The 20,009-nt window shown below is 39.3% G+C and overlaps 1 protein-coding gene across 4 annotated transcripts in view; it reads left to right on the forward strand.

The window, feature by feature from the left end:
• Window positions 1–414: 414 nt before the first annotated feature.
• The window catches only part of NBAS (NBAS subunit of NRZ tethering complex), a 168,189-nt gene continuing 148,594 nt past the window's right edge, over window positions 415–20,009 (forward strand). For 2 of the 4 annotated variants that reach the window (XM_064146437.1, XM_064146438.1), the window contains exons 1-11: window positions 433–910; window positions 6,550–6,604; window positions 7,198–7,234; window positions 8,833–8,910; window positions 9,811–9,858; window positions 11,016–11,059; window positions 11,521–11,654; window positions 12,412–12,545; window positions 12,693–12,791; window positions 18,349–18,487; window positions 19,257–19,322. In XM_064146437.1, the coding sequence (XP_064002507.1) occupies window positions 770–910; window positions 6,550–6,604; window positions 7,198–7,234; window positions 8,833–8,910; window positions 9,811–9,858; window positions 11,016–11,059; window positions 11,521–11,654; window positions 12,412–12,545; window positions 12,693–12,791; window positions 18,349–18,487; window positions 19,257–19,322 (975 nt within the window). In that variant the 5' untranslated portion in view covers window positions 433–769. Of the gene's footprint in view, window positions 911–6,549; window positions 6,605–7,197; window positions 7,235–8,832; window positions 8,911–9,810; window positions 9,859–11,015; window positions 11,060–11,520; window positions 11,655–12,411; window positions 12,546–12,692; window positions 12,792–18,348; window positions 18,488–19,256; window positions 19,323–20,009 lie in introns of all 4 variants that reach the window. The other 2 variants (XM_064146440.1, XM_064146439.1) reach the window with 2 other exon arrangements.

The raw sequence follows: 20,009 nt of genomic DNA on the forward strand, positions 1-20,009 counted from the left end.
TGTATATTTCTGTCTATAACTGTATATACTGCAAATATCTGCTTGCATATTGTGCTAAGCTGTAAATAATAAGCTTCATTCAATTTCCAGACCCAGCTGAGCCTAGTCTGGGTGATTTACAAAGTGTAGGGGGCTGGTAACATCCAAATCATCACAAATTTCTATGTAGCATATTAAAGTCTGACGAATAATTTGTGAGAAATGTGTAACTTCGGCTTTTTTCTCTTTTTTTTTGTTTTCTTTTTCAGTAAGGACAGCCATGCCAGACGGGTGACCCCGAGATAGTGACAACTTGCTTCCGGAGCAGTGTTGGGGGCTGGATAAAAGGCTCCTGGGATGCCTGTGGCACCAGATGACCTATGGATCTAAAGGCTCATTTGTATATGCTCTCATTAACCGAACATCATATGTCATATTCAGTAGCTACCTCTCCGTTTCTTGCCCTACAAGTGCACCCCATTGCTCACGGCTTAGCGGGAAGGTTGAGGTCTCTGAAGCTGCAGCTGCCGCTGCCGCCCTTCAGAGATACCGCGAAGACAGTAAGAGCTCCTCTGCCTCACTCCTTTGCTGTCCGCTTTGAGCTTCACAAACCCTCGGGCAAAGAAGGCAAAGGCCTCTTTCGCCGCGACGAGGCGGGGCGCGGCGCCAGAAACGCCTATCCGGTGTCAGCGCTGGAACGAAGACGCACGGAGCTGCGGGGTGCTACCAGTTTGGTCTCCGCCGCGCACCGTCCGTGCTGCGGCGCTGGGTGGGCGGGGACCGGAGCAGTATGGCCGCCACCGGTGAGGAGCGAGGCCAAGTAGTGTTGACTGAGGAGATGGCCGGTGCTGGCGAGGAGGAGGACGGGGAAGAGAACATCTTGTACGACCTGCTAGTCAACACCGAGTGGCCTCCGGAGACGGAGGTGCAGGTATGTGTCGCCGGGAAATGGCTGGAGTGCGGGGGAGGGGACTGGCCACGTAGGCAGGTTATGTGCCCCGTTGCCCCGGCGGCTGGGTTGCCCGGGGCAGGGGGACGCCACCGGCGCCCAGGAACGTGGGGGCAGGTTTTTGTTTCCATTGAGGCTCCTCAGGTTGCGTTCCTGATGGGTACAGCGGGGAAGGGTGGCAGGAGCAAGCACAGAAGTAACCCTTGTGGTTATCCGGTAGCTGTCGTGGGGTCTTGTCACTTAATTCTCTCGTGGCCTCTATGCCGCTGCAGATGTCTTGAAGTCTTTCTTATTCCTTGCATATGAGCGATGTGCGGCAGGTTTTACTATTAAGCTGATTCGAGGGAAGCTGTGATGAGGTGTATGGGTCATTCCCATACTGAGAGTAGTGGCAGCTGCCTTGATGAAAACAGTCTTTGCTGAACTTACTTTGAGTGAGGAAAAGGATCCCTCTTTAGACCTGAATGTCAGAATGGCTGCCTCTGTGTTTTCAGGAGTGGGCTGGAGGGAGAAAGTATATTTCTTTGTGTCTGCAAGGCACACAGACGGATGGCAAAGCTGAAAAGATCAGAAATCACTGCTCACATGTACAACTTTATGTTTGCTTCTGTTTATTTTTCTTCCTGACTTCACGGAAAAGCTGAAAATGTTTGCCGTTTCAACTTTTCCCCTGCAGTGTGTTGAGGTAGCTGCCTCTTGTCTGATTTTAATGTAGAGAATGCAGGCAGTATAGTTTTATTTCTTTCTTGTAGTGACTTTCAAACTCACTTGGTTGTTAATGCATTTACTCCTAAAAGCAGTTTTTGAAGCACCTGACCTCAGTGCCAGGCAAGGTCATGGAACAGGTCATCTTGGGTGCCATCACAAAGCACCTACAGGATGGCCAAGGGATCAGGCCCAGCCAGCATGGGTTTAGGAAGGGCAGGTCCTGCCTCACCAACCTGATCTCCTTTTATGATCAGGTTACCCACCTGGTGAATGTGGGGAAGGCTGTGGATGTAGCCTACTTGGATTTCAGCAAAGCCTTTGACACTGTCTGCCACAAGAAGCTTCTAGTCAAGCTGGCAGCTCATGGTTTGAACAGATTCACTCTGTGCTGGATCAAGAACTGGCTGGATGGCAGAGCTCAGAGAGTGGTGGTGAATGGTGCCACATCCAGTTGGCAGCTGTCACTAGTGGTGTTCCCCAGGGATCAGTGCTGGGCCCAGTCCTGTTCAATATCTTTATTGATGACCTGGACGAGGGGATTGAGTCCAGCATCAGTAAGTTTGCAGATGACACCAAGCTAGGAGCAGCTGTTGATCTGTTGGAAGGTAGGAGAGCCCTGCAGAGGGACCTGGACAGACTGGATGGGTGGGCAGAGGCCAATGGGATGAGATTTAACAAGGCCAAGTGCAGGGTTCTGCACTTTGGCCACAACAACCCCAAGCAGTGCTATAGGCTGGGGACTGAGTGGCTGGAGAGCAGCCAGGAGGAAAGGGACCTGGGGGTACTGATAGACAGTAAGCTGAAGATGAGCCAGCAGTGTGCCCAGGTGGCCAAGAGAGCCAATGGCATCCTGGCCTGCATCAGGAACAGTGTGGCCAGTAGGACAAGGGAGGTTATTCTTCCCCTGGACTCAGCACTGGTCAGGCCACACCTTGACTCCTGTGTCCAGTTCTGGGCTCCTCAATTCAAGAAAGATGTTGAGTTGCTGGAACATGTCCAGAGAAGGGCAACAAAGCTGGTGAGGGGCCTGGAGCACAAATCCTATGAGGAGAGGCTGAGGGAGCTGGGCCTGTTTAGCCTGGAGAAGAGGAGGCTCATGGGTGACCTTATTACTGTCTACAACTACCTGAAGGGAGGTTGTAGCCAGGTGGGGGGTGGCCTCTTCTCCCAGGCAACCAGCAATAGAACAAGGGGACACAGTCTCAAGTTGTGCCAGGGTAGGCATAGGCTGGATGTTAGGAAGAAGTTCTTCACAGAGAGAGTGATTTCCCATTGGAATGGGCTGCCCAGGGAGGTGGTGGAGTCACCGTCCCTGGGGGTCTTCAAGCAAAGCCTGGATGAGGCACTTAGTGCCATGGTCTAGTTGACTGGTTAGGGCTGGGTGATAGGTTGGACTGGATGATCTTGGAGGTCTCTTCCAACCTGGTTGATTCTATGATTCTATGAAGTTTTATACTTCATGAGAACATCTGAACATCAGACAGATGAATGTACCTACTCATAATGACTAAATATTCTTACAAAGTCTTGATTTTCAGTAGGAGTTGGTTTTGGTTTTTTCTTTTGATCTGTAAATACTTAGTTGCAGCAACAAGTATGCGTTTGGAAAATATGATTTCAATATTCACAGAATCACAGAATGTCAGGGGCTAGGAGGGACCTTGAAAGCTCATCCAGTCCAACCTCCCTGCCAGAGCAGGATCACACAGGAACGCATCCAGGTGGGTTTTGAGTATTTCCAGAGAGGGAGACTCCGCAACCCCCCTGGGCAGCCTGTTCTACTGTTCTGTCACCCTCACAGTGAAAAAATTCCTCCACATGTTTACATGAAGCTTCCTATGCCTCAATTTCCACCCATTGCCCCTTGTCCTGTCATTGGGCATCACCAAGCAGAGCCTGGCTGGCTTCATCCTGGCTCTTACCCTTTCTGTATTTATAAACATTAATGAGGTCACCTCTGAGTCTCCTCTTCTCCAAGAGCAGTCTCTCCTCATAAGAGAGATGTTCCATTCTCTTAATCATCTTTGTGACTCTGTGCTGCATTCTCTCTGAAGCAGTTCTACATCCCTCTTGAACTAGGGGCCCCAGAACTGAACACAGTACACCAAATGTGGCCTCACTAGGGCAGAGTAGAGTTAGCAAGCTTTCTAGAATGTTGGATAGGCAGTTGAACTTGGTTTTATTTTGAGAGATGGTAAACAGTTTTTGTTTCAAGTAATGTGAAAGCCATTTAGGCCTGCAAACTAGGAGGGCTAAGATGTGGTGGCATGAGGCTGTATATCTACAGCTGCATTAAGGGGGTATGTTTCTGACAACTATTCCTTCTCTTTTGTTGCCATGAGTATTCTTGAAGTTGTATGGTAAGTTTAGCGAAGTAATTAGTCAGAGAAACAATCATGTTGTTTCTTTTGATTGCATGGCCACCTTAATACACTTGTAGGTACCAAGAGAGGTGATTAATGGGTCAGTTAGAGCTGAGTGAAGTATGACACCTCCCTGCAGTGGCAGAGTGTGAGTATGCCAATTTGAAGTTAATTATGGGACCATAGACTGATGGCCCCATCTGCCCTGTTAGAATTTCTAAGCATAGTAGAATTCTGCTTGTCAAATTCAGCAAATGGTATGGGCTATTTACAACTTGGTATTTCTTGCCTATTTACTTTTAATTTCAATTCCCCTTTTGAATGGCAGAAACAGGAAGGCTTGAAAATATTATGCTATATAGTTTGGATGTATGTCCTTCTTGAAGACTGTCAGTAGCCAAGGATGGTTCTGATATTTATTTGTGGAAATGCAAGTAGACTGAACTTTTCCTTTCCTCCAGTAGATAAATAGTGTCTGTCTTTTGAAATGCATCAAATGTATAAACTGACACTATGTATTTTTTTCACTGCCATCTAAAGTTATGAGATTTCCCTCCCACCCTTGGTGTTTGTAAGCTTGAGTGTGCAACAAAATCCAAAACTGAGTGACTTGTCAGTGAAGAAGTTACTTAAGTTTTATTTCTGGAATGCTTTTGTCAAGGAGAACTTGAAGTTTTCCTAAATGGGAATGAATTAAATAAAATGATACAGCAGATTTAGTAGCTGTTGCTGTTTCTGAGGTGATAGAAATATATTACATAAAGTAAAATTCAGGTCTTTAGAGTGTAAAACAGCTTTAAAGAGTTTAAGATGTGTGGAATAGGAACCTGTAGTTCAGGCTCAGAAGTGGACTTAATAGGATTTTTTTTTGCATATTCCTAAGAGACATAAGCAGTTTCTTATACCTCTTAGGTATATTTTTACTTCAAACTTCTCTTAATCCAGAAATTTTAAAAGCTCATCTTTTAACCTCTCTAGGAAATTATAGGTCTTCTCAAGGTAGTATCAGAAGTAATTTATATTCTCACTTGTTTTATTGTAAGGCCTTGTTAGTTCCTGGTTGATCAACCTGAGTTTGAAACATTATGTATTAGTCCAGCTATGTTGGTTTCTTACATGCTGTGAGATGACAGCCTGATCATTTGAAAGATTATTTCTGGCTTGCAAGCTCTGCATAGAAAACTGCTAATAGTTACTTCAGTAACTTAAATTCGGGAGCTTAGATAAATATTTTGTTAAAACATGGACATACTTGAGAAATTTAGATAAATTTGTTTGTCTTTCAGTGTTTGGTGCTCTGTAACTCAGAATGAGAGGTCTGAATATTTCAGTTAACAAGTAATCATCTGCTCCATGTATTCTATGCTGAAGGGAAGGGGAAATTAATTCATTACCTACTCTAATGCTGTTTGTCATGCTTGAATATTTTCACTAGAAAATTATAAGCATGGCTGTTTATTTCAAAGATGTTTGATGCCTCACTTACTGGTTATCTTTCCTGTCTTCTCAGTTTAGTGCTTCTTTCCTGTTTTCTTGCTGGCAAATATTTTTTTCTTTTCTTGTAGCTAACAATATACATCCTATGTTGGTTTGTATTTTTTATTATCCTGGATTAATGCAGCCTCATTCTCCTAGCAGAGATGAGAGGGAAAATAACACAAAACCCCCTCTGAATTGAAGTTAAAGAGTTTTGCTGCAAATGACACAATGCACAATGACCTTAGCCTGCTTGCATAAAAATGCATCAAAATGCAGAAGCAGCAGCAGAAGCCAGCAATAAAACAGTTCCCACCACCCAAACATGTCAAAGGTAGCCCAGTGGAAACAACCTACACCCCAGAAACAGCCAGCCTCTCATGCTACAATCTAAACTTCAAGCCCCATGATACTTTGCTTCAGCCAGCACATTCATTTTGAAGATGGCATGATGACAGCATGGTATTGAATATCATCAGCTGATTCAGCTCAACCCATGACGCTTATTTTTGTGTTTGGAGAGTACTTTCATTTATGTAGTGAGTGTAGTTGTTCCCCTTTGCTTTATGTAAAGCAATACTCTAGAAAGGATATGTGAGATGCCATGGAGTCATCTGTATTATCTAGTACAAACTAACATAAAATGTTCTTCTTCAGAAGTTCTTTGTTCTTAGTATTTCTGAAACTTTCATGAGCATGAACTTTTTATGTAGCTTTGCAGTTATGTGTATTGAACAGCATAACAGGTTCAACACTGTTGTGATTTCTGGACAATACAGATCAATCTGACATTCATTTACCACAGACTGAATGATTTATACAGCTAACCAAAGATCAGGACAAAGCTGAATCAATAGACAGTCTGCAGTAATTTTGTTTATTTCATTTTGGCACTTAAAATACTTGCTTTATAGCCTGTTTTAGCTCATGCAGTTAAATGGCAAAGTTGAGTAACAGAAAATAAGTAACATGCAGGCTAGCAGGCAACTTTAAATTTAATGAATATATATATATGAATGTTGCATTTGTGTTTATGTATAACATAATATTTAACCATTATTGTTGTATTTGCAGCCAAGAGGCAACAGAAAACATGGTGCATCATTTATCATCACTAAAGCAATTACAGGTAAATGTAACTTGTTCTTATGTTCATGACAAGAAGGATGTGTGGGTTGCTATGAAATTCAGAATTCCTGTAATTTAGACTGAGTAATATAATAGAAATGGAATGCAGGATGTATTTTCAGGAAGATATTTTCTGATTATCAACATTTCTGAGTAATTTTTGTGTAGCATTTATGAACTTTCTTGTCTCTATTAACTTATTGGGATAACAAATAAACCACACATCTAAAATGTTTTGGAGCTCTGCTCTGTTCTGTTTTGCAGAAATGTTCAAGTTGTTTTCCTCTACTGGCTTTTGCATTGAGCTGTGTGCTAGGTGGATGTTTCTGTAAGGACAGTTTATATTCTGAATATATTAAGTAGCCATTCAACACTTGATTTATGCAGCAACTGAATTGTGTTTTGATCCAGTAGGAATTTCTCTTAGAATTTCCAGAAATGTCTAGTGATCCTTTTGATACTGGCCAGGGATAGAGAAGTTTTCTTTTAATACCTTTTCCTTTCTTGAAAATTTCTGAGATTCCATGTGCAGTAAGCTCAAGAGTATCTTAAAACTCCTAGAGATGTAATTTTTTGCTTCTTTTTCCATTTTAGGGCCTGCATTGTTTTTGCTTCAATACCTCTCATACAGGTAGGTTTGATGAAAATATTGCTTAATGTTTTTATTTGGCAAGATTTTGTAATAGATTTTTGATTTGATGAAAAGTTATTTTTAATGAGTGAAATTTAACACCTCTTTAGGATATTGCCCAAGCAGTGCTAGAATATTCTCTTTTCATAAACTTAATTCATTACCACTTGAATTGCCTTATCTGAAGCCGAATGCTGTTTCGAAGAGAGCTGGTGTTGTACTAGTTTGACTTTTCATTTATACCACAAACTTAGCTAAACTTGCAGTTGGAACACAGAATCATAGAATCAACCAGGTTGGAAGAGACCTCCAAGGTCATCCAGTCCAACCTAGCACCCAGCCCTAGCCAGTCAACTAGACCATGACACTAAGTGCTTCATACAGCCTTTTCTTGAACATGCCAGGGATGGCGACTCCACCACCTCCCTGGGCAGCCCGTTCCAATGGGAAATCACTCTCTCTGGGAAGAACTTCTTCCTAATATCAAGCCTATACCTCTCCCAGCACAACTTGGGGAGTCCCCTTGTTCTGTGCTGGTTGCCTGGGAGAAGAGACCAACCCCCACCTGGCTACAGCCTCCCTTCAGGTAGTTGCCGACAGCAATGAGGTCACCCCTGAGCTTCCTCTTCTCCAGGCTAAACAACCCCAGCTCCCTCAGCTTCTCCTCACATGGCTGTGTTCCAGGCCTTTCACCACCTTCATCTCCCTTCTCTGCACACATTCCAGTATCTCAACATCTCTCTTGAATTGAGGAGTCCAGAACTGGACACAGCACTGAAGGTGTGGCCTGGCCAGTGCTGAGTCCAGGGGAAGAATATCCTCTCTTGTCCTACTGGCCACACTGTTCCTGATCCAGGCCAGCATGCACTGGCATGTTTACTTGATAAAAACTCTCAGGTGATCATTGGTTACCTTAAATCTAGAGTTGCCTGTGATGGTTTGGGAGTTACTTGCCCCCCCCACTTAAGAAAATCACCCAGACTAGACTCAGATGGCTGGAAATTAAAGAATGAAGCTATATTTACAGCTTGGCACTATATACAAGCAGTTCTACACAAATATATACAGTTACATACAAATCAGAAATGACACAGAAAGACAATACCCCTCCCAGAAACAATTAAGAGTCCCCAGGAGGGCTCCTGACCCAAACCCTCTTTCCCTCCCTTCAGAAATAACTGGACTAACCCATGTATATCTCACATAATAAATCTGGACATCTGAGGTGAGATGTCAAAAAAAAACCCAAACCAGCAAGGATGTTAGGGGAAAAAGGGGTTAGGTGGATTAGAGAGTTAAAGTCAGAATCAGCCAGAGACTAGACCACCAGAAAGAAGGCACAGCCCAAAATGAGAGCTGAGCAGTGTGTGTGTGAAGTGCCCTTCTTATCTATATTTTGACTAGTTGGGTTTCTCAGAAGAAGAATGGTGATACAGGGCACGTGTTTTTTTTCTTTCTTTTCATAGCTAAGGATTTTATTTCTCTCGGTAAAATATTTCAGTTAGTCTCAAACCAGCACATTGCCTGACATGTATGTCTCAGGTACTGCTTTTGTTACGTATATGATGTGGTTTAGCCTAATGTTTTTATTATTTCAGCCCTGCGAAGTTTTCTCTGCCTGCTGGACTGGTTCGTCTAGTTAGCAAGCAGATCAACTGGCACCTAGTACTTGCAAGGTATGGGGCTGACATGCTTTTCTGTTTTTGGAAGTAGTGAATGCTCTCCTCCCACCTCCCTGTCCCTGGTAACATTGCTGAGTTAATATTGTGCTAAAGTCAAGAGAAATATTGGAGGCTTTCACAAGGTAGCCCTATGAAGGAAAGGTCACTCTGCTACCTATGAGCGCCCAATCTGCTTCCCTTCATTTAATTAATCCTTCACTTGTGTCTGAATGCCCTTCTGGCTTTTGAGGCAAAGTGAATTGCAGTGCAAACATTATCAAACTCAAGTCTAGAGTTTGATCACTTAGAGACCTGTAAATTGGCAGGATATGCAATATAAAATAGAGTTTTGTGGAAAATGAATGCATACCCTCAAGACTTGCCTGCTATTGTATGTGTAAAGGAGAAATGAGAGTTTCAAGGTTAGAACCAGCTGTTCTGTAGTAATTTTATCAGCATCAGTGAAATCATTTGCTTTTAAAAATAAGCATAAATATATATGGAAAAATGGTTCAATAATATGAAGATAGTATGGAATGTTTTAGTTTATTAATCTTCACCATAATCACTGGGGCAGCAAGAGTTCTGACTGTTGAGAGAGATGGTGTTTCTTTGAGGGAAGTGATGACCTCTTTGGATGCACAGCATGCCAGTTGCAATGCTGTATATTATATATAAAGGCCTTCTCCTAAGGAGAAAATGTAACTTACTGAAGCATGGTAGTAGTTTATAATACAATACATAGTTTTAGACACTGCTGTTTTGAAGTTACCCATAAGCAACATCTGATTCTGACATCCCCTGCAGAGGAATCTTATTATAGCACTGATTTATTTTTTTTCCTTTTCTTGGTAAAAATTGAAGACCGCCTAGTTGGACTTGAAATGAGCTTTCACACTTGTATTTTTCTTTCAGCAATGGTAAATTGTTGGCAGTTGTTCAAGACCAATGTGTCGAAATCAGGTAACATTATTTACTGCTTTATGGCCATGGTTGTAGAGTTCTGAGAATGTGTTTCTGATGTTTTACTAACTGTATTTTTCAATATTTTTGTTTGTTTGTTTGTTTCACTTTGTTAAAATATTATAAGTATGTAAAAATCTTAAAATGTATTTTCATTTAGAAAGTAGAAGTCTTATATTTCTTCTTAGCCAGCAACAGACATACCAAACAAACAGACATACCAAACATCAGAAAAAAAATACCCAGAAACAGCAACCCACTCAGAATCCTCCACAATTAAAATAGTGTAGATATCTTGGTCTACATCTAAAGAAATATAGTCAGCAGATCAAGGGAGGTGATTCGATATCTTTACTCCACTCTGGTGAGACCCCAACTACAGTGCTGTGTGAGTCCTCAAGAAAGACATGGACCAGATGCCTTTCTGTTCTTCCTAGATATTCTCTATTAATAACTGGGACAAAGAGGTAGATTTCTGCTACTCTTAGAGTAGCTAGTATGTATAATACTTCACTTTATTTTAGAAGTAATGTAGATTCTTGTAAAGACTGTTTCCCCTTTTTCTTCTACTCTTTAACAACAAATTCTCCTTTGCTAGTTCAAAAACACATTTAACTGTGGAATGTATCTTGATTGAGTGTGTTTACTTGCTTCAGAAAAATCCATTTGCTGGAAGGTCAGATCTTCTATTTATATGTAAAAGAAGCAAGTGTATGAAAATTGTTCAGTCAGAAGCTGTGTGAACACTATAAATGTCAGCTTACAGACTATAAAATAAATCATGTGTTTCAGCTGTATTAATAAAACTATATTCTTACATTGTTTCTAATGTTGTAAGCGACAGCATACTGACTAAATGGTGGTTTTTTTCCACTAAAGTTACATCTTCACGTTCTGAAAATGATGCTGTTCTATTTTGAACAGTATTACTATTAAATAAAGGATATTAGTATTTATGCACTGGCAGGATAGTTTGTAAAATACTATTGTTAATTACTGTAGCTTCCTGACAGTGAAGGTTTTGAACAAGCAGTTAAATACATGCAGGCCTTTGAATTGTGCCCTTCAAGTATATTTGTAGTGTTCCATTCATTGTGTAAAACTGAATAGTGTTTTCTTTGTAATCTTTTCAAATCTATGTGAGTCTCTTTCTACAGGTCTGCAAAAGATGACTTTGGATCTATAGTTGGAAAATGTCAAGGTACACAATTGTGACACCTCTTCATCATTACTAGTGCCATCATGGTTTATTATTCATGCACTGCTAAGTGGTGGTGTCAGTTTAATGTTGTAACTGCCTAAAAGCACTGGGAAGAATCTCTTACTAGTTTTGCTTCATGACTAGCTCTGTTACCCTCCCTCTCTTCTTTTCATGAAGATTAACATAAAACATCTGAATAAGAACTAAAATAAAATGATAATTAAAATAAAATAAATGAGTTTGGGAGGTGGTGATGGAGAGGTGGTGTGTGGGTTGTTTTTTTTCTATATGGTGTTTGTTTATTTTTATTTTTTTTCCCCTTGCCCCTCTCTTTTATTTCTTTTTCTGCACTAGGATGAGTTTCTAATGGTGATAGGCACCTTGCATGTTTTTAATGCAGATGAACTTTCATTTAAGGGATTACACTTCATTTTAAGATAAATGTCTTCCCTTTTTTATAGTGCCAAAGGATCCTAACCCTCAGTGGAGGCGAGTGGCCTGGAGTCATGATTGTACATTACTTGCTTATGCTGAAAGCGCTGGAACAGTGAGAGTGTTTGACCTAATGGGTAGTGAGCTTTTGGTCATTGCACCGGTAAGTGCCCTCTTAAATTCAGTATGAATATAATAGAACTTTTGGTAAGGAAAAAGGGTAATTTCCCCTCTGGCTTTTTTGTAATCATGGCTTACTTTAGTATTCATACTGTAAGCCTTTATGCCACGCATGAATGTACCATGAAGTGTTCATCACGGGATGGATGTATTATAGTTAAGTAGCACTTGCAAAACATATCCTTTGTGCTGTTGCATTTAGTCAGAACCTTCATCTTTCTTTTTTTCTTGAATTGTGATAGATCTGTAGGTACATCAGGTTGTGAAAGTATGAAATCACCTAATGAGTATGTGTGCAAATAATTACAACCTTTAGTAGTAGGTTACAAACCTGCAATTTATGCAGACTCATTTACAAATCAAGATGTAGTAGACCAATATGAGCATATTTTTGTTCTTTTGGTATGAGAAGAAGTAATTGCTGTTGGCTTGCTCCACACAATATATTTAATATTTTGCATATTCAAAGGTGGTAATAAAGTAATTTGGGAAGGTAGCTCAAGTGTATTTTCTCAGTATATTGTCTTTGCAGCCTGCATAGTTAATGAAATTTCTTCATAATAAAAGGGGAGTGTATTTTTTTTCTAATGCAAACAATTTTTTAATACACTTTTATGTGCTGTAGTAAATTTTTAAATTCTTAGCTCTTGGATTAATGAAGACTCTTTTTTTCCCTTTCCTTTTCTTTTCCTTTTTAAAATCCCTTTTCTCTCAATGTGTTTTTGCATTTTTGGGTGAAGACAGCAAATATTCCAGGAGATCTGAGCTATGCTATTGCTGGATTGATCTTTCTTGAATACAAAGCAAGTGCCCAGTGGTCAGCTGAACTGCTTGTTGTTAACTATCGTGGAGAACTGAGAAGTTATCTTGTAAGGTAAGGTTACGTTTTGACTTGTTTTGAGAACCAGTCAATGTCAAAGGAATTCTTTCTACCTTTCCACTCTTCAAAGAAAATACATCTGAAATAATGTGGGTTTTTTTCTTTTTCTTTCCTTCACCCCCTCCTCCCATTTCTACTTAGTGTTGGAACAAACCAAAGCTTTCAAGAAAGTCATAGTTTCAGCTTTAGCAGCCATTATGTCCATGGAATAACTACTGTCATTTATCATCCTGGTCATAGGTAAGTGTTCTGTTTTGCTACTTGCCAGTAGTATAAAAATGATGCACAACAGTGGCAAATTAAACACTGTAGTGTATTGGACAAGGAGGGGGAGGAGAAGTAGTTTTAATGTTCCTGTTTAGTGATAATCAGTAACAAGAAGTCATATGTAATGTACCTATGAAAGAAGCCCTAGGCAGTGATCTTGCTTTACCAGTGGAATAATGAAAATCAAGTTATGTCCTTTATGGTTTGAGTACCTTGCATAATCATCAGGCTTTAGAATGTCAGAAATAGCTTCAAATGATGTTTATACACTTGATGTAGTCTGATGTGTAGGCTTGGTTGATTTAATTTGTAGTTTGTTTGTGTGTTTTTTTTCCCCTTTCTGCGTTTGATTTTGGAAACAATTGCCCAACCATTTTCCCTGGTATTCTGACTAAAACTGGCGGGTTTTGATGCCAGTGCCTCATGATGCATTTTCCCTGTTACTAATGCGATGGGTATAGATACTAGAATAATGAAAGACTGACCGATGAAGCAACTGACTGTCTGCTTGTGAACTGATTGTAGTTGGAATAGATCCTGGTTAGGCAATTACTTAGGTTAAAATTAAGCATGTTTGCCTTTTTAATATGTACTTTTTATACAGCAAGATAAACCTGGTGACTTTTCTATTTCTCTTCAGTTATAGGAACTAAACTTTTTTCTTCTATTAGATTTTTACTAGGATTGAATATTTCAGTGCAATATATCACTATATTATTTTTAAAATGGGAATTCAGCTTGGAATAGTAGAAGAAACTGTTTAAAAAGTTGTTCAGTTTCTTCAATGTTAGGTGAGCTGTCTTACCAATCCTAGGGTAAGAAGTGGTTATTAATGAGAACTAATGTTTTTCTGGCTTATTACTTTGATAAATTAATTTTGAGTATGGCTTTTGCTTTCATAGTTAGTAAGTCCGCACAATTAATACTCAGTATACCAATTCTAGAGTTTTGAGGTAGTAGATGTGGGTTATGTGGTTTTATAGCACTCTCTGACCAGACAACAGAAGCTACTCATTCTTCCCTTTGATCAGACCAGAGTTAATGGTTCTTATAATCATAGAATCAACCAGATTGGAAGAGACCTCCAAGATCATCCAGTCCAACCTATCACCCATCCCTGTCTGGTCAACTAGAACATGGTACTAAGTGCCTCGTCCAGTCTTGAACACTTCCAGAGATGGTGACTCCACCATCTCCTCGGGCAGCCTTGTTTCTGAAGTTCTCTTTTCTATTCTGTGGTTGGTTGGGAAGTTCCTCCTCTCCCCCACATAAGTTTGCCAGACTAGCTCAGTGTGCTAGTTTGAAGCTAGCTGGAATATTTTGGTGAGAATTAGATTATAGGCTGTGAAAAGGAAACAATGGTGATGCCTACTTCACTCTTAGGCTTGCTGAGATGTATAAAAACAAGAGCATAAATGTAGGTAAGAGTTGCTCTCTCTGGCTCTGGCTGCCTCCCTTCTCTCCCTAACCTGCTGTCTGTGTAACTAATCCGTCTGCTTCCTAACTCCCATGGCAGATTCTCTGAACTCACCTTGAACATAAGGCAAAGTCTGGAATAAGGTAGAGGGGTGGAAAGAAGGTGGAAGGGTAGTTGGGAGCCCCTCCTGGAAACTCTGGTTTCTGGGAGTGGTGTTGTGTTTCTGTATTACTTTTTTAACTTATATATTTCTGTATATATTGTAAATACCTGCTTGTATATTGTGCTAAGCTGTAAATATAAAGCTTCATTCCTTAATTTCCAGCTTGGCTGAGTCTAGTCTGGGTGATTTTCATAAGAGTTGGGGGGGTCTGGTAACACCCAAACCGTCACACTCAGATGGCTTGGAAGTAAGATAAAGCTGCGTTTTACAGCAAGGTAAATTTAAAAGCATATATACGAAATGTATTTACATACAATTTAGAAATAATAACAGAAATCCAGTCTTCCCCCTCTCTAGACAAAGAAAGCCCAGAAGGGGCCAACGCCACCTTCTTCTGTCTCCCTAGATAGAAAACCAACAAGATTTCCTGTATTATCTTGAAAAGGTTAGTGAAGGAGTTGGAGAGACGAAGGAACAGCAACAGAGCCACTACCCAAAAGCCAAGAGAATGAAATTGTTTATATATTGGCTTTTTATACCAATTAGCAAACCAATGAATGATACAGACTTTATTATTCTTTCACAACCAGTGTTCTAATTTATTTATGTTCTGCACTGAGCTTTCAGAGAAGTCCTGACTTCTCAGTTTGGAATTTTCCACTAAGCCTTAAACTACCACATGCTTCTAATGTTAGGAAGAAAAATTAACATCATCAAGAAAATGCATAGACAATCAGCTGATGTGGTTGTTAAGCTAAGTATGTATATGCTAATATATATAGCCTTCTTGCAATAGGCTTTTAAAAGAGGAGAGTCGGGGGAAGAAAGGCTAAAAATGTCAAGATGTTTTTTACTTCTCTTGGAGATGGGAGGAAAGAAGGAAAAGTATTTTATTTCTGTTTTTTTCATTCCTATTTTTCTTAGAAGATTTTAGGTTAACATTTAAAAATCTTGATATTATTGTGAAGTAAACCAGCATAACACAGGGCTGGTTTTGTTTGGGACACTTTATTTAGAATATTAATAATTGACGTTATCTTTTAATGGAAGCTTATGGTTGGCATAGTTTGATGTTGTTGTAGGGAGAGAAATGCCTCTTCCTCACATGAAAAGATGTGGTTATATCTGCTGCTAAGATGATATGTTTGTGTAATGTGTGTGGTATAAAGGCCTGGCACTAAGGTGCTTTTTCTAAGACTTCTTCAAGGGGTTCCTGACCCTTACTCATTAGGAATCACCTGAAACAAAAGGTCAAATCACTCAGAAAAAGGTGGCTTCTAGAGCATGCTAACTTGATCTTCTTGGGAGTGGCAGGCATCATGAATTTTCTCAAAGACTTCCTAGGAGTTCTGTGATCCCAGAACTGTATAGAAGATTAAATGATTCTAGGAAGAGAACTCAGTAGCTGCTTCACTAACTTCTGCATGCTAGCTGTACTCTATGTAGAAAACACATAAAGAATAAAAATTACTTATGGGTATAAGTGCTAAAGGATGTTGCATTGATCTTGATGTTCATAACAGCTGTTAAGTGTCATATATTAACATGGTTTTGTGACCCATCTGGAGTCACAGAAAACTACAGCAGATGTGGTGTGATTTAAGAACCCTAGTATCTGTCTAGGGGAAGTAGTTTCTCACATTACTGGGACAAAAATTATTAGCAGACAAACTTAAAGAAGTTAATAGGAAAAAAACAACCTTCTCCTGTTGCTGCTTCCAGCCTACCTGTCAGCTTGTTATTTTGGAGTCATCTCCTGTCTAGTCCTGAAAAAATAATTGGTAAACAACAGCAGATCTTTGCTGAGCTCTCAGGAGTATCTTTCATTTTCGTTTGCTGCCAGTTGTGTTATTCATCTTAATAGCTTCTGCCCCTGCTGTTGCATTTTGCTCTCTGAAAAGCTTTTTAAAATTTTAAGTATGTGCTGCCATGATTGAGTTCTCTGGAGTCCTGGGAGAAGGCTTTTTGTCTCAAGACTGTGTTTTGTGTGTGTCTAGACTGACAGGACATCTTCATTCTAGCTGTCATTGAATTTCACTTATCCTAAAAGTTCCTTCTGAATTATAAATACGTTGCTCTGTAAGTGACAGTTTCCCCAAAATTTCTTTGAAAAGGTTTGTCTTGATTGAGTTTTTCAAAGCTCATTCAGACAGTTTTGGAGCTACTGCTGTCACTATTATTGGCACTTCTTCCTTGGTCTTTATGCCACTGTTTGTCTCTTAGTCACCTCTGCGTAGTGTGGTCAATTGTAATTGAGTTGTAGTCACTGTTGCTGTTGAAATATTTAACTCAGCAGCATGTTGCAATGGAAGCTGGAGCCTATAGAAGAACTTCTGTGCCTATGGATGGACCAGACTATAGATAAATCAATGTTCCAGAAGATTATACTTGCTGTCTCTTAATTATTAGGAATTTAGAGTTGTATTGGAGCAATTTAATGAAGTTCTTGTTTACTGATTTTTTTTTTAATGTTAAGGTAAACAACATCTCCTTAAGGGAGGTGTATTTATTCTTACATGTGCTATGCATTACTTTTTGATCATAGGAATGATGCAGTAGTAATTTACCTAGTTTCCTGTAGAGGGAGAGTTTGCTGTTGCTGTTTTCTTAGGAAAGTGCTGAAAACTTACTGTTTTTGCTGTCTTAGTCAACTCTTGATACCTTGATGCCTAAAACCTTTAAGAATCTTAGCAGTAAGCATTCATGGTATAAGTGATCTTGCTGTATCTTTGTGAGTAGCATGAGACCTGAGAATGTTAAGTAAGCTTTAACGACCTCTGAAAGAGCTCTTTTTTCTTTGAGTTGACTTTTGCAGAAAGTGTTTTGAAGTACACTCGGGTCACAGCTGAAAGCTATATGAGCATCAGCCGCTAGGTGGTAGAGTCCTTCAAGAGTAATACAGACTTGGAAAATTTATGAGAGTGTTCTGGGATGAACTTTTGGCTCAAGTTTCTTCCTTTTTGGAGATACTTTGATTTTTTTGATGGGTTGTTCACTAAAACGAAGCTTCCAAGCAGACTTCCTCATCTGTCCTCAATGTTTTTGTCAAAGCAGTCATAAGATAGATATGGAAGTAGTTGTTAATAGGGGGAAAGAGCTTCAAGGGAAAATACTTTGCTGCATTTCAGTGGTAATCAGCAGCAATTGTAAATGTTTCCTCAAAGTTTTAGAAATGTCATGACACAATTATAACTTGCTACCACAAAATTATTGCGTGCACATTTGTAATTGAGAGAGCTGCTTTAGGAAAAAAAAAAAGAATTGATGCATTTGAATCGGAATCAACCAGATTGGAAGAGACCTCCAAGATCATCCAGTCCAACCTAGCACCCAGCCCTAGCCAGTCAACTAGACCATGGCACTAAGTGCCTCATCCAGGCTCTGCTTGAGCACCTCCATGGGCAGCCCATTCCAAGGGCAAATCACTCTCTCTGAAGAACTTCTTCCTAACTTCCAGCCTGTACCTCCCTTGGCACAACTTGAGACTGTCCCCTTGTTCTGTTGCTGTTTGCTTCCTTGATAAGAGAGAAGTAGCTTATGTGTCACATCTGAATAAATGAAAACCTAATGCTTAAATGGAATGACCAGAATTTACAGCAATTATGGCTTAAGCTGTAATTGCTACGATTCTTTGAGGATAGAGGAGAAACTAAAGCTTAAAACCAGACATACTTGATTTTTAAACGTTGGCAATTATGTCTTATTTGGAAAGCTAGAGATGAGAATGGATCAGGATAAATGCCTCAGATAACAAATGTTAAGTCAGGTAATTTGTAAGTCTCTTTAAACTTCAGTGTGTTTATTCACAGACAAAGTTAATTGAGGCTGTTCCATATTCTTTTTGTTACTGCAAACAAACTGCTGTTTTTCTGACTTCAGAAAAATAAAATAGCCACAAACGTTATGTGGCAGTAGATAAAACTGTGATATGCCTTTATGTATTTTTACAGACTGCTGCTTGTAGGAGGCTGTGAAACAGATGAAGATGGAGTATCTAAAGCAGCTGGCTGTGGGATAACTGCTTGGAGAGTTCTGTCAGGCTCTCCCTATTATAAACAGGTCACTAGTTATGAAGATGACATTAGAACGGTAAGTATGCTTCCTTATTTTATTGGATAGATTTTGTCCCTGGCAGAATTATCTAACTGGAAGTTTTATATGAAGCACTTTTTGAAAGAAGAACTTAATGCAATATTCTGGTATTTTGTAAGCTGTGATCTAAACTTTTAATAATTTTTTTCCCTCCCAGAATCTCTCTGTTTTTTGCCTTTTCTGTAGTAAGATTTGAACTTCTAAATTTTTATTATCATGTGTTTTCTTTTGTTTTGTTTTTTAAACAAACCCAAACAAAAAACCAAGAAATATAAACAAAAAATTGTAGCATGGAAAAATTCAGACTCCTTAGTAGTTTACTGAGATATGTTACTCATTTTGTTGGAAGAAATTGCAGTTATTTTTGTCTCTTTATTTCTTCCTAAGAAAAGGCAGCACACCTGAAATGAATGTTTTAGTTTGTCTGGCACCTCCTTTTGCTTCTAGAAGTATTTGATTTGTTAACAACTACAATATGAATATCCTGAAATCAACTTACAGTATACTAGAATGAATTCCAGTATTTACTCTTATATAGGTATTGCTTAGTATCAAATACAGACTGTTAATTTCATTGCAAATAGGTACTGCTTTTTTGTGGCATAACACATGCTTAACTGTCTATCCTTACACTATTTCAAAGTAGGCAGTCTTATGGAAATTCAAAGAAGAACTGTTTTATTACATTAGATATGACTTAGTTTTTGGTGCATAAAGCAGTGTATCAGGTTGCCTTTCATTGTGTGATGTGTTTCTCCTCTTACAGGCACAGAGAAGAGGATTATTAAGGATTATGAATTTAAGACTTTACAGCAGACGAGGAACAGAACAGGTATTAAGATCTACCACAGAAATGTATTTTGCTAACGTAGTTGTCCATTAATGACTGCCTGGGAGGCTGAAAGTAGTTTTTACCTTACATAACTTAAAAATTAACATTTATATAATTCTTTATATAAGAATTAATATTTATATAAAATCTATCAAAAATATCTTTTTATTATTAAATGAATTAGTGTTCATTTAGTAGGCTTTAAAAAAAAAATCAATCTAAGTAGTTTGTTTGCATCTAAGAGAGAAGTAAGGGGGACAAAACTCAGCCTTCTGCTCTACCTCACTCCCACAAGAAAACCAAATACATCCTGGAAACAACCAAAACCAAAATCCATCAAACCCCCTCATGACCTTAAAGGCCAAAATTTTCATATGATGTGGAGTAGATAAAAATCGTTGAAGTCAAATAAAGTGGTCACAAAGACTTGATTTTTACATTTTGTTACGAGGTACTATAGAAAGATTTTGCTAAGTAGCTTCAGAGGTTTATAATGGGTCAACCTTCTACTACCAGGACTTGTGAAACTTATGAAGCTGCTGATGAAAATCAGCTTGTTTTTAAGAGTCCTGAGTTTTGTATCCTCTCCCCTGAATGAGTGTTAAATTTTGAGTGTCATGTTGAGATGTGCTTTCTGTATTTCTAAGGCTTTGTACACAGTGGTTGTGGCTTTCTTCTACAAGTCTT

The sequence above is a fragment of the Pogoniulus pusillus genome, chromosome 7, assembly GCF_015220805.1.
Source record: "Pogoniulus pusillus isolate bPogPus1 chromosome 7, bPogPus1.pri, whole genome shotgun sequence".
NCBI lineage: Eukaryota > Metazoa > Chordata > Aves > Piciformes > Lybiidae > Pogoniulus > Pogoniulus pusillus.